Genomic DNA, 22,322 nt, shown 5'->3' with positions numbered 1-22,322 from the left:
TAAACTCGTGTGTTCATAGGGATATAGGATTTTTCCTTAAATTCCACCTTTCCATATTTGTACCCCTTCTCAGACAGTAGATCTCTGACTTCTACCAGCAGCAATATATTTACACCTTTGCTTAGTACTATAGCATATACAAAATAGTTTCAGACTTCTGGACTCGGCACTGGTAAAAAGAAACATGCAGAGCATTCAAAATTTGTTTGCATTTTTTGTCTTTACTTGAAGGTATATGGTCAAATTACTGTGTTCAAAACTGCTTGGATTAGTTTTTGAAGAAGCATTCATTGAAGTAGCTCAGTTCTCGTTTCTGTTTGTATTCGATTTTAATTTTGTCTCATCTTTTTTTATTTAATTTTGTTGTTTAACTATATAAAACGTTAATGTGGTTCCAAAAGTCAAAACATTACAAAAAAGTATTCTCTGAGAAGCATCACTCCCTGTCCCGTTCCTTCTACTTAATACTTGTAAGTAACCAAATTCATTAGTTTCTAGTTTACCGTTCTTACATTTATTTTTATAAACTTAAGCTGTTTTATTTATTTTTTCTCATTTTTCTTCTTATGCAAAGATGACATACAATGTATACTCTTATACTTTTCTTTTTTCACTTATGACTATGTCCTGAAATCATAACTTGGCAAGTTTTAATGTAAGAATTCTCTCAACAGGAAAATATAGTTAGTTCCATGTCTAGGTTAAAATTTTCTTCCCCCAGAGAACAAGCAGTTAATGACATGTCAATAAAGGTCACTTATAAATAAACACCTACACATTAATATTTTATGTGAACTTCCATATCCTTTATGCTCTGAAAGGAAAATATATAGTTCACTGCCATTGGCTTTTCTTCCTCTTGGCAGTTTGCTGCTGCTGCTGCTGCTGCTGGCACTACTATGATAATGTAGTAATGGTGCTTATCCTGTAAGATTTAGTCTCATTAAACTTTATTTTCAGATAATTATAGGTTCACATGCCATTGTAAGAAGTAAAACAGAGATCACGTGTACCCTTTTCCCACTTTCCTGACATAACATCTTTCAAATACTGTAATACAATATCATAATCAAGAATTGACATTGACACAATCCATTGAACTTTATTCAGATTTACTATTTTACATGTACTCATCTGTGTGTGTGTGTATGTATTTAGTTTTATACAATTTTGTCACATGTGTAGGTTTATGTATCCACCACCATAGTCAAGATACAGAATATTTCTGTCACTATAAGGATCCCTCCCTCCCACTATATAAAGCTTATTTTCAATTACTGGCTTATTCTCTTCTAGGTGGAAGAGTAACTTTTTTAGATTTTTAAAAAATATCTATGCTAATCCAAATAAAATTTTTTTAATAGTAATGAGTTATGCTAGAACTGGATTGTTGTTTGTTTTCTGTGTATACAATTAAAATGTGGTAAGTAACCAGAGTTCATAATTTTGAGTTTCTCTTTACTGTATTTTAAGTATTGAATCGTGGAACGAGAATATTGACTTATGGATCACTTTCTGCTTTAATAAGGGCCTATAGGAGGGAATTAGTTGATAATGTTTATCAAAAACTTAGGATGAAGATATACTTATGTCTATATTCTGTAGGTGAACAAAGACTAAGAGAGAAACCAGTATTTACAGGAGATTTATTTTCAACTGTTTAAAATTTTTGACATGGAAGGATGAAAACTTTACCCCCAAAATTAGCAACAGGACAGGCATGCCCACTTTCACCACTGGTATTTAACATATTACCGGAAATTCTACCAGAACAATTAGACAAGAAAAAGAAATAAAAGACATCCCATTGGAAAGGAAGAAATAAACCTATCTCTATTTGCAGAGGACATGATCTTATATATAGAAAATCCCAAAGAATGCATAAGAAGCTACTAGAGCTAATACCAAATTCAGAAAAATTACAGGATACAAGATCAACACAAAAACCAGTTGTGTTTCTATACACTTGCAATGAACAATTTGAAAAGGAACTCAGGATTCAATTCCATTTACATTATCATCTAAAAAAATAAAATATCTAGGAATAAATGTAACTAAAGAGGTGAAAGACTTGTACACTTGAAATTACAAAGCATTGCTGAGAGAAATTACCGAAGATCTAAATAAATCGAAAGACATTTTGTGTTCATGGGTAGGAAGAATTAATATTGTTAACATGTCAATATTTCTACCCAGTGTGATCTACAGATTGATTGTAAGCCGTATAAAAAATTCTAGCATTTGCTGAAATGGAAAATTTTGTCCTCAAATTCATCTGAAGCTGCATAGGTGGACATTAAGGACATTATGCTATGTGACATGAGTCAGACAGAGAGAAAGACAAATACTGTATGATATCACTTATATGTGGAATCTAAAAAAAACAAACTTGTAAAAACAAAGAGTAAAATAATGGTTACTAGGGAATGGGGGAATAGGACAAATGTTTAAGAATACAAACTTGAAATGAGTAGGAAATAAGTCATAGAGATCTAATGTACAGCAGTCCCCAACCTTTTTGGCACTAGGGGCCAGTGCTCCTATGAGACTCTAATGTTTAATGATCTGAAGCGGAGCTGAGGTGGTGACGCTAGGATTGAGGAGCAGCTGTGAATACAGATGAAGCTTTGCTCGCCCACCGCTTACCTCCTGCTGTGTGGTGCAGTTTCTAACAGGCCACGGACCAGTTACTGGGGACCCCTGCAGGATAGTGAATATAGACAACAATATTTGTATTGTAATCAATAAACTTGCTAAAAGACTAGGACTTAATTATTCCATCCAGGAAGAAAGCTTTTGAGAGCATAATGGAATGAATAGACCCAAACACAAAAAAATTTTTTGACAAGGAGTGTCAAATTTTTTATATCGTCTAGTTTTTAAAAAATTGAACCCATCTTTCTTAATAGAAAATGCTTTTAATTAACTTTGATGTTCATAAGAATCACCTGGAAATACATATTTCTAGGCCACATTTAGAGATATTCTTCATAAGTACTTGAGTGCAGCATGGTAATTTGTGTTTTTAACAGTTTTACTATGGAATTCTGATTCTAGTGGTGTTAAGCTGGAAGAAATATTGTATAATGGCTGTGAACAAAGATCAAAAACACCTGGTTTCAGCCTTGACTGTGTTCCTTTTTATGTAACCCTGATTAATTACTTGTTTCTTCAGTTTTCATGTCTGTAAAGTTGAGATAATACCACACAATGTTAATTTAAAGATAAAATAAGATATAGCTTGTAAAGTAACAAGCACAGTGCTTTGAACTTTGAAAAAGCACAAAAAAGTTAGCAATTTATTTCATTGTTATAATCCATTTATCATCATCCAAAATAATTAATTTAGATAGAGCTCAATAAATAGAGGTTCAGTGACCTATTTACCTTTTTTAAATAAGACAAAGTATTGTGAAGATAAAGAAAAACCTGAGGATTTTATCCCTCTTATGTACATGTGACTTTTAGGTTTTTACCATACTACAGATACCATGCTAGATAACCCAGGTTATAGCAGTAAATGAGGTAGACAGTGACCTTGTGTTCATGGAACTTATAATTTGATGAGGAAAACAGATGTCAAACAATGGGAAATTGCCAAAAGGGAGAAATCAAGATCTTTAAAGGCCATTATCATGGATTTTAGAGATTTCACCTCTTCTTTCACTATATCCACAATGCCTACACAATCAGTACAGTAGTCACCCTGGGTTGCATGCTAAAGAATCTTGAAAATGTCACTGGCTCCTTATCTGCCTTCCTCCCTTGGCTCCCTTCGTTCACCTCTAGGATGACAAGCAGCAGGTGAGTTAATGCTTGCTAATCGCCCGTGTCTGTAATTTTTGATTAGCACTGCCAATGTGACAGTGTCTTTTTGTTCATTTTAAGTTCTCCCCTTAGAATACGTCTGAGGAACTTTATAGAGGAAAGGAAAATGGTGAAACTAAATTTGAAGCTAAGAATGGAAAATAATTGAAAGTAGTCAAGATAGAAAAAACCCAAAATAGGAGCAGAATGATAGTTTTGAAAATTACATTACATATGACTTGCTTGAGACTAAAGTAATTAATATGGAAAAAATTAAAAGCATAATTAATGGATACATCCCCCCATAGATTTTTTTTGGTGAAACCATCTCTTTTCAGTTGTTCTTCAGAATAATGAGATTTTCTCTTTGGGGAAAATGAGAGAACTCTCAATTTCACAGTGAAGCTTTACTAAGAAAATTAGGAAATTTTGGCATGTGGCTTTCTCAAGGGAAGGAGACATTCATAGTTAACATGCCTTAAGAATTGGCCCAGAGATAAGGTAATCTGGGAGGAAAAAAAAAAAAGTTAAGACTTGAACAACCTTTTGATATGCCAGAACAATGGGATCATAGTTTATTTTTAAAAATATCTTAGCGGACTAACCTAGACACTTAAAATACTAGATGCTTCATATATATATATTTATATATATATATATAATGTGTGTGTGTGTGTGTGTGTAAAATACTAGATGCTAAAAAAACACGATGCTGGGTTTTTACTCTATTAACTAACAAAGACAAGGTTTATTCAAGAACTGACTAAGATTTCAGATTTCTCAAGTTGTACTACAGTGGTTTTGGCCATAATACAGGATTTGATCAAATATTGTAAGAGTGTGTGCGTGTGTGTGTGTGTGTGTGTGTGTGTGTGTGTGTAGGTAGATAGATAGATAGATAGATAGATAGATAGATAGATAGATAGATAGATATCATGAAACTAGCAGCAGTCACTGCATATCTGGGTGCAGTACCTGTTGACATATACACAGTTCACAAGGGTCATAATAAGATGAAGAATATGACCCAATTCAGTCCATCCAGAGGCAGATCTGTTTAAGAAAGGAATAGCATTCTTTAAAATATGAATAGCACCCACTGATGATACTTTCACTCACCAACTTGAAAGAGGGAGCAACAATAACTGACATTTTATAACAGTGAATATGAAAAACATTCTGCAGGCAGAAATAAAAGATCATAGGTTTTCAGAAACAAGTAAATTAGTGAAGGAAAACTAAAGACATTAAAGACCATTTTTTTCTAATAAGCAAATAATACTGTTTAAGGGAAGCAAAATAGAATTTGAATCCCATCCATTAAAAATACAGAAAAATGCTATCAGCAGCAATAAAAATCCAGTCTCTAGCACAAGTGGGATTAAATATGAGAATTGTCAATTTGTCCAGGATGAAGACAATAGCAACCCTACTTCCCCCAAAAGCTGTTCAGCAAACAGTTTAGCTCCAAAGATTGTGAAGGGTTCTCTACTGAGTCAGAAGACGTGGAAGAGAACACACTTCTGAATTTCTCAAAGTTTAATAAATAGATGAGTATTATAAACCCATTCCATGAATTTGGTTGTCATTGAGATGGGAGGAGTTGATTTCTTCTAGGAAAAAGTAAAGGAGGAGGAGGAGGAAAGGATAGGAAATTAACATAAAAATGAGAAGAGTAATAAAGTGTCCCCTTGTTCACTTGGTCCTGAAGTGGAAACAGGAAGCAGCTTAGGCATGTGAAGGATACTTGAAAATGATTTCCCCAAATAATTGATACTCAGTCAATACAACTCCCTATGGTTGTCAAAACAGTGTGCTTAGCTGAGCCCTCCAAAAACTATCTTCACTGAGGTCCTTTAGGGACACTATATTACACAGCTCCTGAGGGCACCATTCACATCTTTATTTAAACAGCTCCTTGAAATCATTCAAGATGGCAACCCTGCAAGTCTCAGCCCTAACCACACAGTTCCCTGAGGGTCAACAGGGAGCACCATCAGTTCATTAAGGTGTGGTAAGGCAGCGTGGAGAGATTCTGCTACTCCAGTCCTCTCAGGAAAGGAATGCAATGTAAAGGATCCATAGTATTTCTTCTCATAGCGTAGTAGTTGCTTGCCTCAGCTTTGTGCCCCTGAGACACTTAAGCTTAGGTATAATGTAGAGCAGAGGTCCGCAACTCCTGGGGCCATGGTACCAGTTTGTGGCCTGTTAAAAACCGGGCTGCACAGTAGGTTAGCAGTGGGCAAGCAAGCGAAGCTTCATATGTATTTGTAGCTGCTTCCCAATGCTAGCATCACCGCCTCAGCTCCACCTCAGATCATCAAGCATTTGATATTCATAGAAGCACCAGTCCCTGGTGCCAAAAAGGTGAGGGACCATTGATATAGGGGAAACTAGACATTCCCAGCCCTGGGTAGAAGTCACTTAAGTCCCCTTGTTCTTTCAAGCTTTTTTTTTTTTCTTTTTTTCCTTAATATTTATTTTATTTTTATTATGGCGATCCTTCAGGCTTTTTGAACTCAATGGGAGGAGCTGGAATCCCTTTTTGACACTCTCAAACTGAAATTCCAGTGCTAAGACAGATTACTTTTAATTGAAAAACATAATAATAAAGGAAAAACTTTGAAGAAAAAAATTAACTAGAATTTCACTATCCTCACATAATTTTTAGCTTTCGCATAATGCCATCTCTCCATACCTTGTTCACATACTTAGATATATATTTTACTTAGTTGAAACATAGTGTATATGCGCATTGTGTGTGAACATTTAACATATTTGCCTCATTTTTAATAGCACACAAATGTTAATGGATAACACTGATGTGATTTTGGAAAACATTAAAATAGCCTTAGTTTCTCATAAACTTTATAGCGTAGTGTTCTCCAAAACAGTAGTTGCTAGCCAGCCACACATGACTAATGAGCATTTGAAATGTGGCTAGTCCTAAATGATATGAGTATAAAGTAAAAAATGGATATTGAAAAAAAAAAGTAAACTATCATGAATAATTTTAATATTGATTACGTTGAAATATTGATTACATGTTGAAATGATTACCCAATATACTTTGATATATTCAGTTAAATAAAATATAGTGTTAAAATTAAGTTCACCGATTCCTTTTCATTTCTTTTAATGTGACTGATAGAAAATTTTAAAATACATACATGGCTGGCAATTTATTTCTATTAGACTGCACTGTTCTAGATTATCGTATATAGCTAAGAGATTTTAAAATTTGAAAAGAAACTATAATTGCAACAATGAGGGAGTGGTTAAATCATCTTTGCTATGTTTTACTAGGTACCGTATTGTGCAGCTTTTGAAATTATAGACATGGATGATGTGGCTCCAAAAAATACATATTATATTAAGGAAAGAAAATATGATACATGTTATAGAAATGTTAAAAAAAAAACAAAAAACTAAAAGAACTTTTTGGAGTGTTAACCTGCTAACTAGAGATACATTTAGGAGATAAGATTACAAATGAAGTTTTGTTTTCAAATTTAAGAGAGTGCCTTTGTGTCTTTTCACACAAATATATTAAAGCCATAGAACTTATTTTAATTTAAAAAATCACTGGGTAACACTAACTCAGATATAGGTAAATAAGGAGATGGTGGTCTATTCGTGTTCTCAAAGTAATATTGTGGAGAAAGGAAGACGCCAACTGTATCTTGTAGACGAAAAAGGGGCTCTATACTAAATGTGACTGAAAGTAACCTCACAGGGTAGTCTGATCATAAATTCCTAACTGGGCAGGTTATGATGTGTTGTCACACCCCAGGCCTATAACTTTTTTAGCAAAAGGTTTTTAAGCAAGCCCTGCCCGTTATTCTTGTGCATCTAGGTTAACACACCTTTGAACTGCCAGAAGTAAACCTCTTTTCCAGACGCCTGAAGGAAGCACTAAATCTTGTTAACTGTCCTGTACCTTGTTTTCTCCTACCTTCATGTAATCTTCCTTACATTCCCTCCTTAATTTCAAATGCATAAAAGAAACTGCTAAACTGCCATTCTCAGGAGCATTTGAGATCATGCTTCCCAGCATTTGGTCACTTTGGCTTAAATAAACTCTTATAAAAATTCTGTACAGGATTGGACATATATCTATAATCTCTCCCACTGTTCTGTGGGAATGAAAGTGAAACTTCAAAAGACAGGATGATTGCTAACACATATTTTGTTTGTAAACGAATGAAAGAATGGAGGAGGAGCATTTACATCTTTTACCACTTTGAAAAAGGTAAAGAGAAAGATTAGAAAACTGATTGTTAGCTTCTTTAAAAAGAATTAAAGTTCTGAAAATGATTTGTGTTTAAATGCTTGATCTTGCTAAAAAAATTTTTTATTCATAGATTCATGGTGTTGCTATCTAAAGTTGAGAAATCATCAGAAGAAATCATGGAAATAATGCAAAGTTTAAGTATTATTCAGGTTTGCTTTTTTTGGGGGGGGGGTCATAATTTCAAATTTCCACTACCCATTCAAAAAAGGAGAATAGGAGAGAAGCCCCAGATTAGAAAATCCAATCTGGAAGAGAGTTTGCAGGGGATATGTTTAATTTACTTTTCATGAGACTTTCTTTTCTTATATGAACATTAATTAACATAATATTTTAATTACATATGGCTTTTTCTCTTTTAAAAGTAAATTTGTAGATTATATTTAGACTTTTTAGTTAACAAATTATTTTTATTCAGGCATTTTAGGACTTATAATAGTTGACCTACCAGAGTACGTTAGATTTCTGACCATAGAGTTTAAGTTTTTAAGATGACGGGAACAGTGTACTATATTTTCATTAGACTTGTCAGTATTATTATATTTAATTCATTTAAAATGACTTTCTTTTAGGCTTTGGAGGGCAGTAGAGAGCTTGAAAATCTCATTGGTATCTCCTGTACATCGCGTTTCTTAAAAAGAGAAATGCAGAAAACAAAAGAACTAAGTAAGAAAACTTTATGAGTTATAATAGTGTCTCTACATCCCTTGTTTGTAAATTTAGATATATATTTTAATATTTTACATTTTAGATATAAATCTATTCATTTTTTTAAAATTTAAATTTGGTAGACTTATTTATATATATCACTACTGAACATATGATAGAAATATTATTTAAAGAATAAGAAGCCACATATCTTTTACCAGGATATGTTATTTCAGGGATTTCTCTTAAATGTGAAGGGAAAGAATGTACCTTGGAAACTGGTATTGGGCATTTTAAATGTAGTGCTCATTCTTTAAATAAGATATAATAAGGTACTGCATTTTATACTTGATACCTTTACATATGTATTACTTCGAATTTTGTTTCATGAAGTTGTTTCTTCCAAGATAAGAAATTATTTATATTCCATGTTAATTGTTAACATAACTTTTTTTTTCTTCTAGTGACAAAAGTAATAAAACAAAAACTGTTTGAAAAGAAGAGTTCAGGACTTCCTAACAAAGGTAAAAAGTTTTCTTTTATTATATAAAACATCCTTTCATCTCATTTTACCATTTAAAACCAATCATCATGAGTCTTCAGTGTACTCTTAAAAGAGCAGAAATCTCATTTGAAAAATCTTATATTGCATTTAGCAGAAGACCATGTCTGATGAGATCAACTTCCCTGATGATTGAACTTTTTAAATATCTTATGAAATATAATTTCAATTTAAGATTTAAATTTTGTACTTTTATTAAAAGTTCTGTTTGAGAATACAGCAACTTTTAATGGCGAATTAAAAGGATGCACAAAGCTTTTATAAAAAGTTACTTTGTAACCAGTGCTCTAAAAACTTTCAGATCATTAATGACATTTGATCTACTGTTAATTCATGCCTCTGAGCATATCACAGCATGGGAAACTAAATTAACAGGTTTTAAGTTTCCATAACACATGCACATACACATCTCAGTAAGCAAAATAATCATAGATTACGAAATATTAAAATGTCTTTAGACCAACTTAAGAGGGATCGTTTAAATATTACTGACATGAATCCCATTAGCAATGTCTGCAAACAGAGAAGCCTTGAAATGGACTAAAAGCCATATTTTTAGTCTACCATTTTTGAGTACCGGTGACTACCATTTTGAGGACCAATAATTATATGTTCCCAACACTAGGATCAGCAGATTTTTACAAGCAACTGTGCAAGATAGCTATTATCATTGTCATTATAGATAAGGAACAGTGACACAGAAAATATTAAGTAACTTGCCCAAAAATGCTTTTCTTAAGTGTCAGAGCAGGGTTTCCAACAAAATACTAGTCTTACCTCAAGAAATATAGTCTTTTCATTATTCCATGTTGCCTTTTCCTGAAACAAATCAAATCATCCAGTCATTCCAGCTTTTAGATTCAAACATGAGGCATAACTGAAACTGGTCCAACCAATCTAGTATTTTAGACTGTGCTTAGGATCTTTAGTAAGCCGATGATGAGATTGCAGTGGACAATGCCGAGATTACCTGCTGGACAGTTCCAAAAGCCAACTAGCTCAGGGCAAGCCAGCACCTATGGCAAGACTTTCCCAAAACTCATGTGGGAAGGGAGCAGGGTAGGCTTCCTGATCTGTTTAATGTAGCAGCTAACTTCCATTGTGATCCCAAGAGTTTAAGAACATGAAGGTAGCTTTTTCTTGGAAAAAGCTTTTGAGATCTCTCTTATGCTATGTAACTTGATTTTAATGTATAACTGGGTTTCAGTGGTTTCAGTCTTTCCTAACGACAGGTATTAGAGGATCAAAATGGGAAATCGGAATGTTTTGTTTTAGTTAGAGGAAATCTTGAGTCTGTATATTCTATTGCCAATTGTGTGATTTTTTTTTTTAATCTGTAATTTCCTGGAACTAATTAGAATTAGGCTTTACATAGTTGGTTTTTGACAGCAGTTTTAAAAAATGAGGAAGGGAAAATTATAGAATAAGTGATTGTCATTGCTAAAACTTAATGGGAAAAAATTTTCCAAAAGCATGTTTCTTTATCTGAACATTTATTAAAACATTAAAATTATGTCCATGTGTTAAAAGTTTTCTTCTTTTAGATATCCAGTATATACTGATTGTTTGTTTGTGCATGATCAGCCTTAAAACTATTTTCTAATATCTTAGGCATTAAAACTGATTTGCTCATTACCAGGTTTTCCCTAAAGACTAAGTATTAGAGGATTGTATCACTAAATCATGTTTTAAAATTTCTCATAAGCATTGATTATTCGTTGTTGTTTAAATGAAAACTGAATTAAGATATATACATATATAGTCTATATTAATACATATTGTATGTATTAGAATATATAAGTCATCTTTCATTTCTGTTTCTTAGCAAGAGCTGCATTTTTTCTTTCTATTTCCTGAGGTATTGAAATCTTTATTAGCTCTTTAACTATTTTGAAGTAATGCCTAAAAAATAGATTGAAGCTTATTTTCTTTATAATTTGAATTTGAGCTATATATTTTTCTGAGTGCTTTCCCCTCCTCTTTCTCTTATTCTAAATATGTGCATTTAAAAAATTTTAGTGGTACTTTTTGTTTTGTTTTTTTATTAAAAATGCTGTACACCAACACGTGCACACACATATATATATAAATTTGCTAAGTTAACAACTTTCACCCTCTTATTCATACATTCATTTTAATAGGACTTAGTGTTTTTTTTAACATCTCAAACTAATTTACTTTATATATCCTTCATTTTGGGATCTAGCCTTTAATTTTTTATAGAAATTTCTACTTTACTCTTTCTTTTACTAATGCTATTACTGAGAATTGTCAGCATTTTTAGACATTTTGGGAATCTTTATAATATTAGAAATTATATAGTTAGAAATTATGTAATATAAAAATCAGCCCTATAACATGTATTGAATTTGCTTAGTTAGGTAATTATGAAAATAAGAACAAATAAATTATTTGTTTCACTATCGAAAGAATATCCTTTCAGATTCTTATTAAATTTTCCTAGAATAGTTAGAGTAGACAGTACCAGGAGAATTCTAACACTGATGCTGTCATCGCCCTTCACATTGGTCCTTTAGTTCTCTTTTTTTTTTATTTCAGTGCTAGTTTGTTTAGTATCAGTTGCCATCTTCCTTACAAGCAGAGGAGTATAATTATAAAAATATCACTCTAGTGTTTTAAATAGACATCTGACATATATTCTTAAGGCTTTATATAACTTATTCTTCAGAAAAGTTAAACATAGACAACACGAAAAGGTACACTGAGATTATCATAGTTTACAGAAGAACTGAACCTTGCAAATCAGGGAATGCCTTGACAGAGTGTATAAATAAAAGAGGATTCCATCTTTTCTAAGTATAAATTTCTTAAACAAAAGAAAGCTTCTTTCTTTTTTCAGTTACTTAGGAAGTAATCCTAACTTCACTTTCCTTAATAATATTGGCTTTATGACTATTAGAAAAATAATGTAATGAAAGGTTCTTTCTCTGTTATATTTGGATGTGAATTTTCATAATTATTTTTAATTCGTCATGCTGAAGATTTAAAACATATGACCATTCAATGGGTTGATTAAATGGAATGTCACATTATCATCACATGGCAAGGCATGAAATTTATTTACTTTACATAATCAACCTCAACTTAAAACAACTTGATACAAATATTCCTAAGTCAATAGATGGCATTATATAGTACTTAGTATTTTTCATTTTATCCGGAGATATTAGAAAATACCATCATTGTTTGTCTGTGACTAGTACTTCCAGTAAACAAAATATTTTTGAAAAGAATGTAAGCAGATTGTAGATCAGTTGCCAAGATATGAAATCTAGACATTTAGCTTTAGTCCAAAACATATTTTATTGTTTTTGAGAATAATTGTGTAGGTTGTAGTATGCATATTTTAAATGAAATGTTAACTATCTGAACTTTACATTGTTCAAAAAAGTTGATTGTTTCAGCTTTTTGTAATCCAAAATATTTCAGAATTTCTAGCTCTAGCCTTAAAAAAGAAAAGCACGGAGTATAATGTTTCTGTTTTCTTTAGCTAATTTACTGTCTTCTTACATTGTAAGATTCATCTAGGTTGTAGGACTTTAAAGTTTTAAAATTTTTGGACCACAGGACAAATTTTAAACTCTTGTTCTAAGACTATAAAATAGTTTGGTACTGCCTTTTCATTCTAACCACCCACTGAAGTATTTTTCAACTTAAAAATATGTTGTTCTTTCCCCCACTTAGTCTTGAAAAAGTATTCATCATATCAGCTGAATAATTTTACTCCTAGGAGACTGCTACCCTTTTAGTTTTTTTCTATCATATCTTAAACAGTATCTTTTTTCAAACAAATTCTTCAGTTTTAAAAACACCGAGGTTTGAAGTTTAGACATGATGAGTCTTACAGGAAACAACAAAATTTCCCCCTATGCTTTAACATTCTTAATCTGGAGATAAAAAATGGAGATATCAATTTTGGTGTCACAAATATACATTAATGTACAACTGTAGTCCTCAGCTCTTTATAAGCATTCAGCTGTCATGTACGCTGTACTCGGGTCATACCTTTCCTATTAATAATCTTAATGCTCTTGTTTTACATTATTCATTACTGTTTGGAGGATACATTTCAACTGCTTGCTTGAGATTTGTCTAGGATTTAAGGCAAAAGTATATATTTAAAACCTAAATAATTTTTCAGTGATTTAAATGTTTTTATACTTTACTAGAAGTATGATAATTTTTATCTTTTAAGTAATCAGTAAAAAAAAAATTAAACCATAGATTTGAACTCATTTAATAGCAATTATGTGTTTACGAGGTATAAATAACTTGGTATCAGACGTTACAAATATCCAGGTGCTCTGTATGTGCTGATGACAACAAAATTGAAACGAAAGACTGTAATAATTCTGACTGGTTTTCTCTGCAGAAGATATTGATTATTTGTGTGTGGTGAGAGATTTGGAAAATTCAATTAAAGGAGTTGTGCAAAGGTTTCATAAATTTTCCTTCTACAGCGTGTACACAGACATAGTTGCGTATTAAATCAATGCAGCACTTCACAATATATTTTCTTTGAAACATAAAAATAAATAACATTTAAACAGTTCTGCTTACTACAGAAACAAATTTTATTTTCTGTGAAGCATTTAGTCATGTGCTATCACTGACTCATACACATTTGCCAGCTGTAACAAATTTTATAGACATTTTCTCCAGAGACATATCTCACATACTATGAATTTTTAAATGAGCAAATGGTGAAGAAGGGATGTCAGCAATATAAAAATTGATCAGCTAAAAGATAAAAGCATAAGTAAAGAGATTTGTATGGTAGTCTTAATAGGTTTTATTAAATAAAAATACTATAAAAAGACAGTAATGAACAGACTGAAGACTAACTGTTCTTGAGGTAGAGAAAAATTATTCTGGCACATTTAGTAGAAATTGGTTTTATGCCACCTGACAGGTGAACATTTTTTTTTCCCCCCATTCTAACTTTTAGTCAGAAAAACTCGAAAAAGAGTTAGATAAATTCTCTAAGTGGTTTATTTATTTTAAACACATATTTATAATAATTATGTAAATATTTATAGTATTATAGAGCTAATTATATAGTTTAAAGGAGGACTTGTATAGTAAGCAAATGTTAGGTGATTTTTTACTCCAGCTTAGCCCTCACATTGAAGGAAAGTAGTCACTTTAATTCACACCATTCACACCACATGCTTTAGCCCTGCAATCTCTCTCTGTTGGGACTCCAGGCCCCTCTGCTGCTTCTCTCTCTACTTGGTTTGCTCTTTTTTCCTTCTCTGTCTAGCAAACTTCTGCTCATTCTGAGGTCAGCCTCAGATGTCATATCTGTGAAACTTTCCTGAGCTAGCCTAGGTAAAGCTAAATTTCTTCTAGGCTTCTACAACACTTGTCTGAATGTTTATAAATGTATCGTGTTGTAGTGTATTGTGATTGTCTGGTCACAGGGCCTTTCTGGACTCTGTGTTGGCAAACAAGTAAAATCTTATCCTCTATACCGTAGCCAAGGAGACTAGTATAAAACCCAAATGGAAGGTCCGTAATGTGTGTTCAGTGAATGAATAAAAACAAATGGCCACTCTAAGAATTTTTTGAAGAAATTATCTAGATATTTTCAAATACTTATAAATTGCTATCTCTACATACCGCATGCATGTAATATTTACTAAATACCTAATGTGAGCCAGGCACTGTTCTAGCATTGAGTGTACGCTAATAAACAAGACAGACATAGGAATTATAAAATCTAGCACGAAAGACAAGTAATTGTAATAAACCATAAACATACATTATAATAATAAATTTCTAGCAGTTTTCATCCTAAACTTTTTAATGTACATTCTAGAACAGAATCGAGCAAATCAAGATGTTGAAATGAGAATTTATAGCCCCAGAGCTGCAATTTATAATTTAAAATAAAACATTTGGGTTTTAATAAAACATTTACATTTGGATTCATTATTTGAATTTCATTTTAATTCAGCATTTATTCTGCATCACATACTGTGACAACTTAACTTTGAACTGCTTTCTGAAAAAAATTTTTTTTTCTTTCATACAGAGTTACATCATCTTGACAGCTATGAATTCCTTAAAGCCATTTTAAATTGAGGTACTGTTGCACCTTTCTAATTAAGTTTAGCCTTGTTAAATTTTACTGTTTTGTTCAGGTGGAAACATTTTATTTACATTATCAAATTTGGTACTGTCTGCAAAGAAAGCAGGGCCATGCGCTTCAGAGTTTTAGTTGAAATTATGTTTAATCTATTCTTATAAACAATTAGGAGGGCAGTCTGACAAGATCTCTGAGGTAGAGGCTGATTGAAAGAGAACAGTGTTGAGCCGACTAGGCTTGCTTTAAAGTCAGGGAGGGCATATTTTTAAGTGAATATAAAGAGAGCCCTTAATTGAGCACCTTTGGTATAAGTAGTTAACTAGATACTGACAGGTGGGTTATAGTTTCTGTAGGGCATACCTGACTAAAAAGATATAACAAGTCTATTGATTTGGAAATGTGATGCATTAATTAAATAATTATATATTAATTAGTTGTACCTTTTCTTAAAAATACCTTTTGTGAATTCAGCAATTCATGTAAAAATGACATATTTAGAAATATAACATAACTTAGCTAGACACAATATGAAGCACGATGTGACATTAGTGTTTGGTACACCTGTAACCGAAGGTTCACATTAAGAACTAGCATTATCCCAGACTTAGTGGAATCAGTATCAATTTTCTTAGAAACTAACCAGATGTTGCCTGCTATCTCTTAGAAAAAAAATTAATGCATAATGAAAGAATTCTATTGTATCCTGAAAATACATTTCTTTGAAATGGTATCTCAGTTAATACTAGCTTTCTAGCAAACTAGCTCTTCTTAAAATATTTGCAAAGCATCTTATATAGAAAATTGTTACTTTCACTCGTTAAAATGTTCATTCTGTTGTATACAACAAATAATAATTTATAATAATATCTAACATTTATTGAGCACTTTAAGTGTGCCAAGCACTACTATAAGCACTTTATACATAAGCCGTTTAACTTCCACAACTTAAGTGGAGTAGATATAGTTGTTATCTTTATTTTATAGGTAAGGAAACTGAGCACAAAGAGATTAAGTGCCTTGTCCTAGGATCAGTTCTGAGAGATAGCCAGGATACTAACCGGAGTCGTTTGGTGCCGAAGTCTGTGCTCTTACCCACTACAGAGCAGTAATCTATGAATGTCAATTTTTCCTACTAGTTGAAGGTTTTAGCTCCTATTAAGTAGTAAGGATATAGTATATATACACATGCATATGCATATTTATTCATTATAAGGTCAAATATTTTAAAAATTTTCTGACCCTTGGAAATCCAACAGAGAACTATTAGATGGTGATCATAAATACATATTCGCAGTTACATATTTGGCAAGCAAACATACACATTGAGTATATGACAGTCTCATTACTGAACTTGGGGATAACTTAAGAGTACTGAGAATAGCTTTGTGTTCATCGATGATAGCAAAGATTATCTGAGTCTTTAATTTGAGTTGTACTTTCAAAAAACTTTGAAAGAATTAAGGTTAACCTACCAGTCAACCTCCTTTTTAGTGGGGCAGCTACAGAAAATAACAGTGAAATGAAACTTGATTTACCTTGGAGGTAGTTCTCTGGGTTCTCTTGACTGTGTTTTCTTCTCACTTCAGGCAATTTCTTCATGATCACATCCATTCCCTTGACTTTAATTCTCACCTTAGTGTTGTTTATTGTCTCCAAATCTATTTGTGATCCTCCTCCTGAACTGTAAGCCCACATCTCAGCTACTATACATTGTCCCCCAAGTGTGCTGATTTCATTATTTCTCCTGCCCCCAATTTGTTCTTCATTCTGCCTTTCTGGGGATTATATTCATCTAATGGTAAGGCTCAAAACCTCAAAATTCTGTCTCTCTTTTTGTCCCGCCATCCAAACTGCTGCCACATCATATCACTTCCAAAAATGTTTACTTCTTTATTCTGTTCCCACTGCATTAGTTTATTCCTTTATTACCCCTCATTTAGATTATCATCATCTCCATTGCAACTTGCCTCTCTATCCTTTAGTCCCTTTCCTCTACAGCCTGTCCTGCTACTGGATAAATCATGCTTTAGAAGGTATCAGTCCGCCATATCCACAGTAAAACCCGAATTTATACTGACATTCAGAACTCTCCCTGATGTCACCAATTTGCCTTTCCAATTTGTCTTTGTGTCTCGGTCACTCCAAATTATTTGCCATTCTCCAGACACATCCCTAGAAAGTGCCTTTCTCCTTCCTTTACCTTTGTTCTTGTCTCCTCTTCCTAGCATACCTTTTCCTCCATCATTGTCAAAATTTCGCCCATCTTTCAAACCCTGTTTATATCTCACCTTACACTAAGCTTCCTCAGGTTCCTCTCTTCCATGTTCTCTCATTGCTCTTCCTTTGTACATTTGTCATGGCTGCCCAACTGGCATGACTAAGGGAGGGTGTTAAATTCCTGATTTTGTCCTATGTCCTAGAAACCTCTAACAGTCATTGTACTTCCAAGGCCACTGTGTCCAACTCCCCTGTCTGAACATTAGCTCCCGCCATCTTTCTTCAGTGATTGTTCCTCCTGACCTGTATTGTTCAGTCAGGGGAACTACCCTATACAGATTCGCTCCTAAAGCCTTTAAAAAGTGAATCCTTTATTAAATAATGTTACCACAAGAAAGACTGTGAGTAAGGGTGACATCAACCCATAGGCCATAGATGGTATGGAGACCAGCAAAAAGGTGGGTAGGGAGAAAAGGCATGATTTTGATTAATCTTAACAGGATACTGCTGGGGATACCAGGGATACTTTATCTAGAAACAAGGTAGATAAATCCTTGATAAACAAAAGTATGAGGCTTAGTATAAACACAGCACTGTGCATAAATGCCAACTTTTTGAAACCTAGTATTCAAGCTAAGGATACAAGATTTATATTATATACATGAAATAATACAAGGCAAGCTATGATAGTGATACAAGTTCAGACCCTTCTTCTTTCCAGGATTCTGGGTAATAGCAAATGCAAAAAAGGATTGAGTCCAGAGAGGGTCAGAATCAGCTTGATTAGTGGAGGAGTTGAAAATTTTCAACATGGCGGTCCCTCTGGTAGAAGCTTGGGGTAACTAATGTAGATTGTGCCTAAGGCAGAAGTGAAACCTCCTTCCTCCCACACTGAATCTAAATCTTAAACACTGTATGCTCTCCTGAACCTGAGGAGAAAACTGGATCTTTGTACCTGTCTTACATGCTTGGTCGCAGAGGGGAGATAGAATGGGCTGGTCTTAATGAAATTAGGAAGCGCAAAGGCCCATTGGACTTGAGAGTAGACAGTGAAAGGGAGACTAAATTGTGAGAAAGAGTGTTGTGTAAGAGTAATGACATGTCGTATTAGTAGTAAACTGTGGACCAGTGTTCTGTACTTTGAACAGTCAAATGTGTCACTCTTTCATGGGGTATATAGAGCACAAGAGTTGACAGAAGTTCTTTGCTCTTCAGACTGAAGGAATATAAATATTCCTCTCTAAGTACCAAATGAAGAATAAGCAGTAATATAGAAATACAACGCATAGATTATCTCAGGTCGGGATGACTAGGTCATTATTTAAGGGTTCATGATTTTTAAATCAGTTCTAGTTATTCCATGGTACAATATGTCAGAGGGTCATCCAGACCCTAGTAATGGAAACTTTGTACTTTACGTGGAAGTTGGAATTTGAAAAATGGGTGATTTCAGTAGGTGTAAACATGCTAGGCAGAGAAGCAAATGATTGAATGGTAGATTCCAGCCACATCATTGACAATTGTAATCACCAGGCTACTAAGTTCAGGATTTATTCATTAGGCAGAAGTGGGCCAGTGAAGATTATTAAGGAAGCAACAATGCAAAATGTTTTAGAAAGAATATAATTACTATATGAAGGATAAGTCCTGTCAAAATACTGCTCATAAACTACATCACTGTATCTAAATTGCTTTTCATTTGTGTTCTGAGATATTTATCTTCAGAACCAGTATGGCAATGTAGAGATAACAAACATATTGCTACTCCACTCTTGTGCTTGACATACCTCACACTGATCAATTTATTTTTGCTAAATCCTGAATTTGGCCTTAGAATCTTTCTGAACATAATTTTAGCAGCCATGATCAATTGATGAAATGTCTTTGTAGGGGCTGGCATTGTAATAGAGAACAATATTTGGATTAGATGTCCAACACCAGTTCTATTTTCTACTTAGTTATGTGGCCTTAAACAAGATATTTGGTTCCTTAAACCTTAATTATACATGGGACAGTGAGATTATACAAAATAATTAATTAGTACCTCCTCCATAATAACTATTTACTAAATGATAGTCTTCCTTTCCTCTATAGTATTATCATTAGTTCTGATAACTATGTATCAATAACCTATAAGGATATTTAAGTGAACATGAGAGTGCTTAAAATCTACAGGAATTCAGACCAAACTTAAGTGAGAGTTGGCAAAAGTTGATTGTCAAGTTGGCAGCCTATCTTCTTATAGACCGAGAATATTCAGACTCTCAATAGCGGCCCACCGCGTGTTACTTCTTCATAGCTGCCAATGTAATCAAAGAAGGGATATTTCAGGACCGAATGGGCCATATGCCCTGTGGGAATATATGCCATCAATTGCCAATGGCTGCTTTCTTCAAAGTCTTCCTTTTCACACAAGGGTCTTAAAGCCAAAAAGAAACTTCTACCACCACTAGGAGTCCCCAGCGGGACATACTGTGAATAGGAATGTCAGTAAATACTGTCTTTTTTGGGGGGGCAGCTGTTGGAGGAAGCACCTGCTGAAAGGCCCTTAAGGCTTATAGACAAAAGGCATGTAGATTTTGGTGTTTTCAATAGGTCATGTTGGAGTTTTAGAATTCTCAGAAGTACATCAAAATCCATATTCACATAAAGTGAAGAGTATCAGCGTAGTCGTGTTGATAATTATTTGTGAAGGTGAATCTTGCTTAGAAGAATAAAAAATAAGCAAATGAGAGATTAACAGTATCTAACTAAACTAGGTATGAAATTACATGGTAAATGGATGTTTTAAATCATTTCTTACATCATATATGAGATGCATATTAATTTGGGAACTAATTCTTGATTTAATAATAATCTTTTATAATCATCTTTTATATCCTGCAGGCATTTAGAAGAAATGCACTCACTATGAACACCAACTTTTGCATCTGCCTGATCATATTTAAAGGGACAGAAAAAATGTTTGTAATTAATCTGCCCAGTAAATACCAGATCATAGCACTAGGCAGGTGCATGTGTAGATAAAATTTCTTGCAGCTAATTTAAACTTTCTACACACACCAGTAGATAATCTCAATGTAAATAATACATTTCTTCTTGACCCTTTAATGAGTGAGCCAACATGTAGACAAGGATCTTGACTTATATTCTATATCATATATGCTTCTGTATAGTTTTAGCATCTGTGGATAGACTCAATAAAGCATTTATGAAAATGGCACTTTGGTAGAGCTATAGATTTTAAAAGATTAAATTTAATGGTGAGTGGAATTAGGTATCAGTTTTCCCATTAAAAGGCCCAGATGTATATTAATTAGATCCTTTTTAAAATTTAGAAGTTTTTGTAGCCACTATTTCAGTGATACTTTTTTCTATTCTGGCTATTCCTATCCTTGTACAGAAAAAAAAAATGTTTTAAAATTTTCACAACTTTTATAAAATACTGGAATATATTTTTAGTAGACATTTAAATATGAAGTTGTTTTTAAACTGAACTACAGACTCTACTGAATTTATAGGGAAAAAAAATGTTTTATGGGGTCAATGTGATCCTCTCCAAGTTATTTTAAAGCATTAATTTGTTGTTCTATGGTAGTGTTTCATATCATGTTTGTGCTGTCACAAAATATAAAGGGGAAGAAGGGATCACAGAATGTGCTATAACTTGATAACATGATTTTTATAAACTTTATCTATACTTTTCTTTGACCATTTCTGCAGGAGAAAACTGCTATTCCTTGGTACTTGTTCTGAGCCTTAACGAAATTTGTACAAGATATTACCATGTCGTTTAATTCAGTGTATTATGAAAATAAATACTTTATAAAAACCTAAAATAAAATTTAACAAAATAAGGTTGAAAGTAACCAATTTTCCTTTAGAAAGTCTAGATTTACCTCTTAAAATGAAAGTTATTTTTTTAACTATTAAATGATAGATATTAAACAATAGCCCAATTATCTATTAAACCAGTCGTCACTAATGATTTTATTGGTATTAAATATTTTAAGATAATCTGTCTGCTAAATATTAAGAGCTCTTTGTGATACAGCCCTTATAATAGGACATTACCTAAAACGTACCCAAAAGGATAATCCCTTTGTGTTGTAGCACTGAAAACCTTAGAATGTAAGCCAGAACATATAAAGAAACCTATATTCATAAGGAAATAAAGGGTCAAGAAGTAGATTGGTTTTCATATGTAATCCAAGTTATGCAGGTATATGCTTAATGCTATTAAATCAGTTACTGTATATTTGACCTCTAGATATACTAAGCTTTTGCCTTTCAGAACAGCTGGGCCTGCTAAGAATCATTTCTCAGTTCTCTTCATTGAGGATCATATGACTCTCGCTTTATCACCCTTGGAGGCCACATGAAGGACAAAGCAGAAACATCCACACACAAAACTAATGTTTATATGGGGGCTGAATGGGGAGCAATACACTTGGCCCTGATTTTCGAATGAACATAGCAGAAGAGACAATTGAGACTTGAAATTGTTGTGTTTCTCCAACCATTATTTAGTTATATCCTATCCATCTCTTACTCTGTATTGAACAGAGAGGCTCCTTTGGCTGCCTTGACTTTTGTAAATGTTTCACTCACGTAGTTGTGGTTTATCATTTGGACAGAATGCTACATCGGGGATTTTTCTCCCCTCCCTACGGCCTCAAAGGAAA

The 22,322-nt window shown here is 33.1% G+C and overlaps 1 protein-coding gene across 6 annotated transcripts in view; it reads left to right on the top strand.

The window, feature by feature from the left end:
* The window catches only part of LOC107508517 (integrin subunit beta 3 binding protein), a 52,063-nt gene that overhangs the window by 28,728 nt on the left and 1,013 nt on the right, over positions 1-22,322 (top strand). For 2 of the 6 annotated variants that reach the window (XM_036234727.1, XM_016140397.2), the window contains exons 5-8: positions 8,172-8,250; positions 8,671-8,764; positions 9,211-9,270; positions 15,367-15,417. In XM_036234727.1, coding sequence (XP_036090620.1) covers positions 8,172-8,250; positions 8,671-8,764; positions 9,211-9,270; positions 15,367-15,416 — 283 coding nt within the window. In that variant the 3' untranslated portion in view covers position 15,417. Of the gene's footprint in view, positions 1-8,171; positions 8,251-8,670; positions 8,765-9,210; positions 9,271-15,366; positions 15,418-20,523; positions 22,125-22,322 lie in introns of those variants that run through there. The other 4 variants (XM_036234738.1, XM_036234729.1, XM_036234741.1 and 1 more) reach the window with 4 other exon arrangements.

Source organism: Rousettus aegyptiacus, unplaced genomic scaffold (assembly GCF_014176215.1).
Source record: "Rousettus aegyptiacus isolate mRouAeg1 unplaced genomic scaffold, mRouAeg1.p scaffold_m13_p_1, whole genome shotgun sequence".
Classification (NCBI taxonomy): Eukaryota; Metazoa; Chordata; class Mammalia; order Chiroptera; family Pteropodidae; genus Rousettus; species Rousettus aegyptiacus.
Note: the sequence above shows the minus strand (reverse complement) of the source record. Positions and strands in the feature narration are given on the sequence as shown.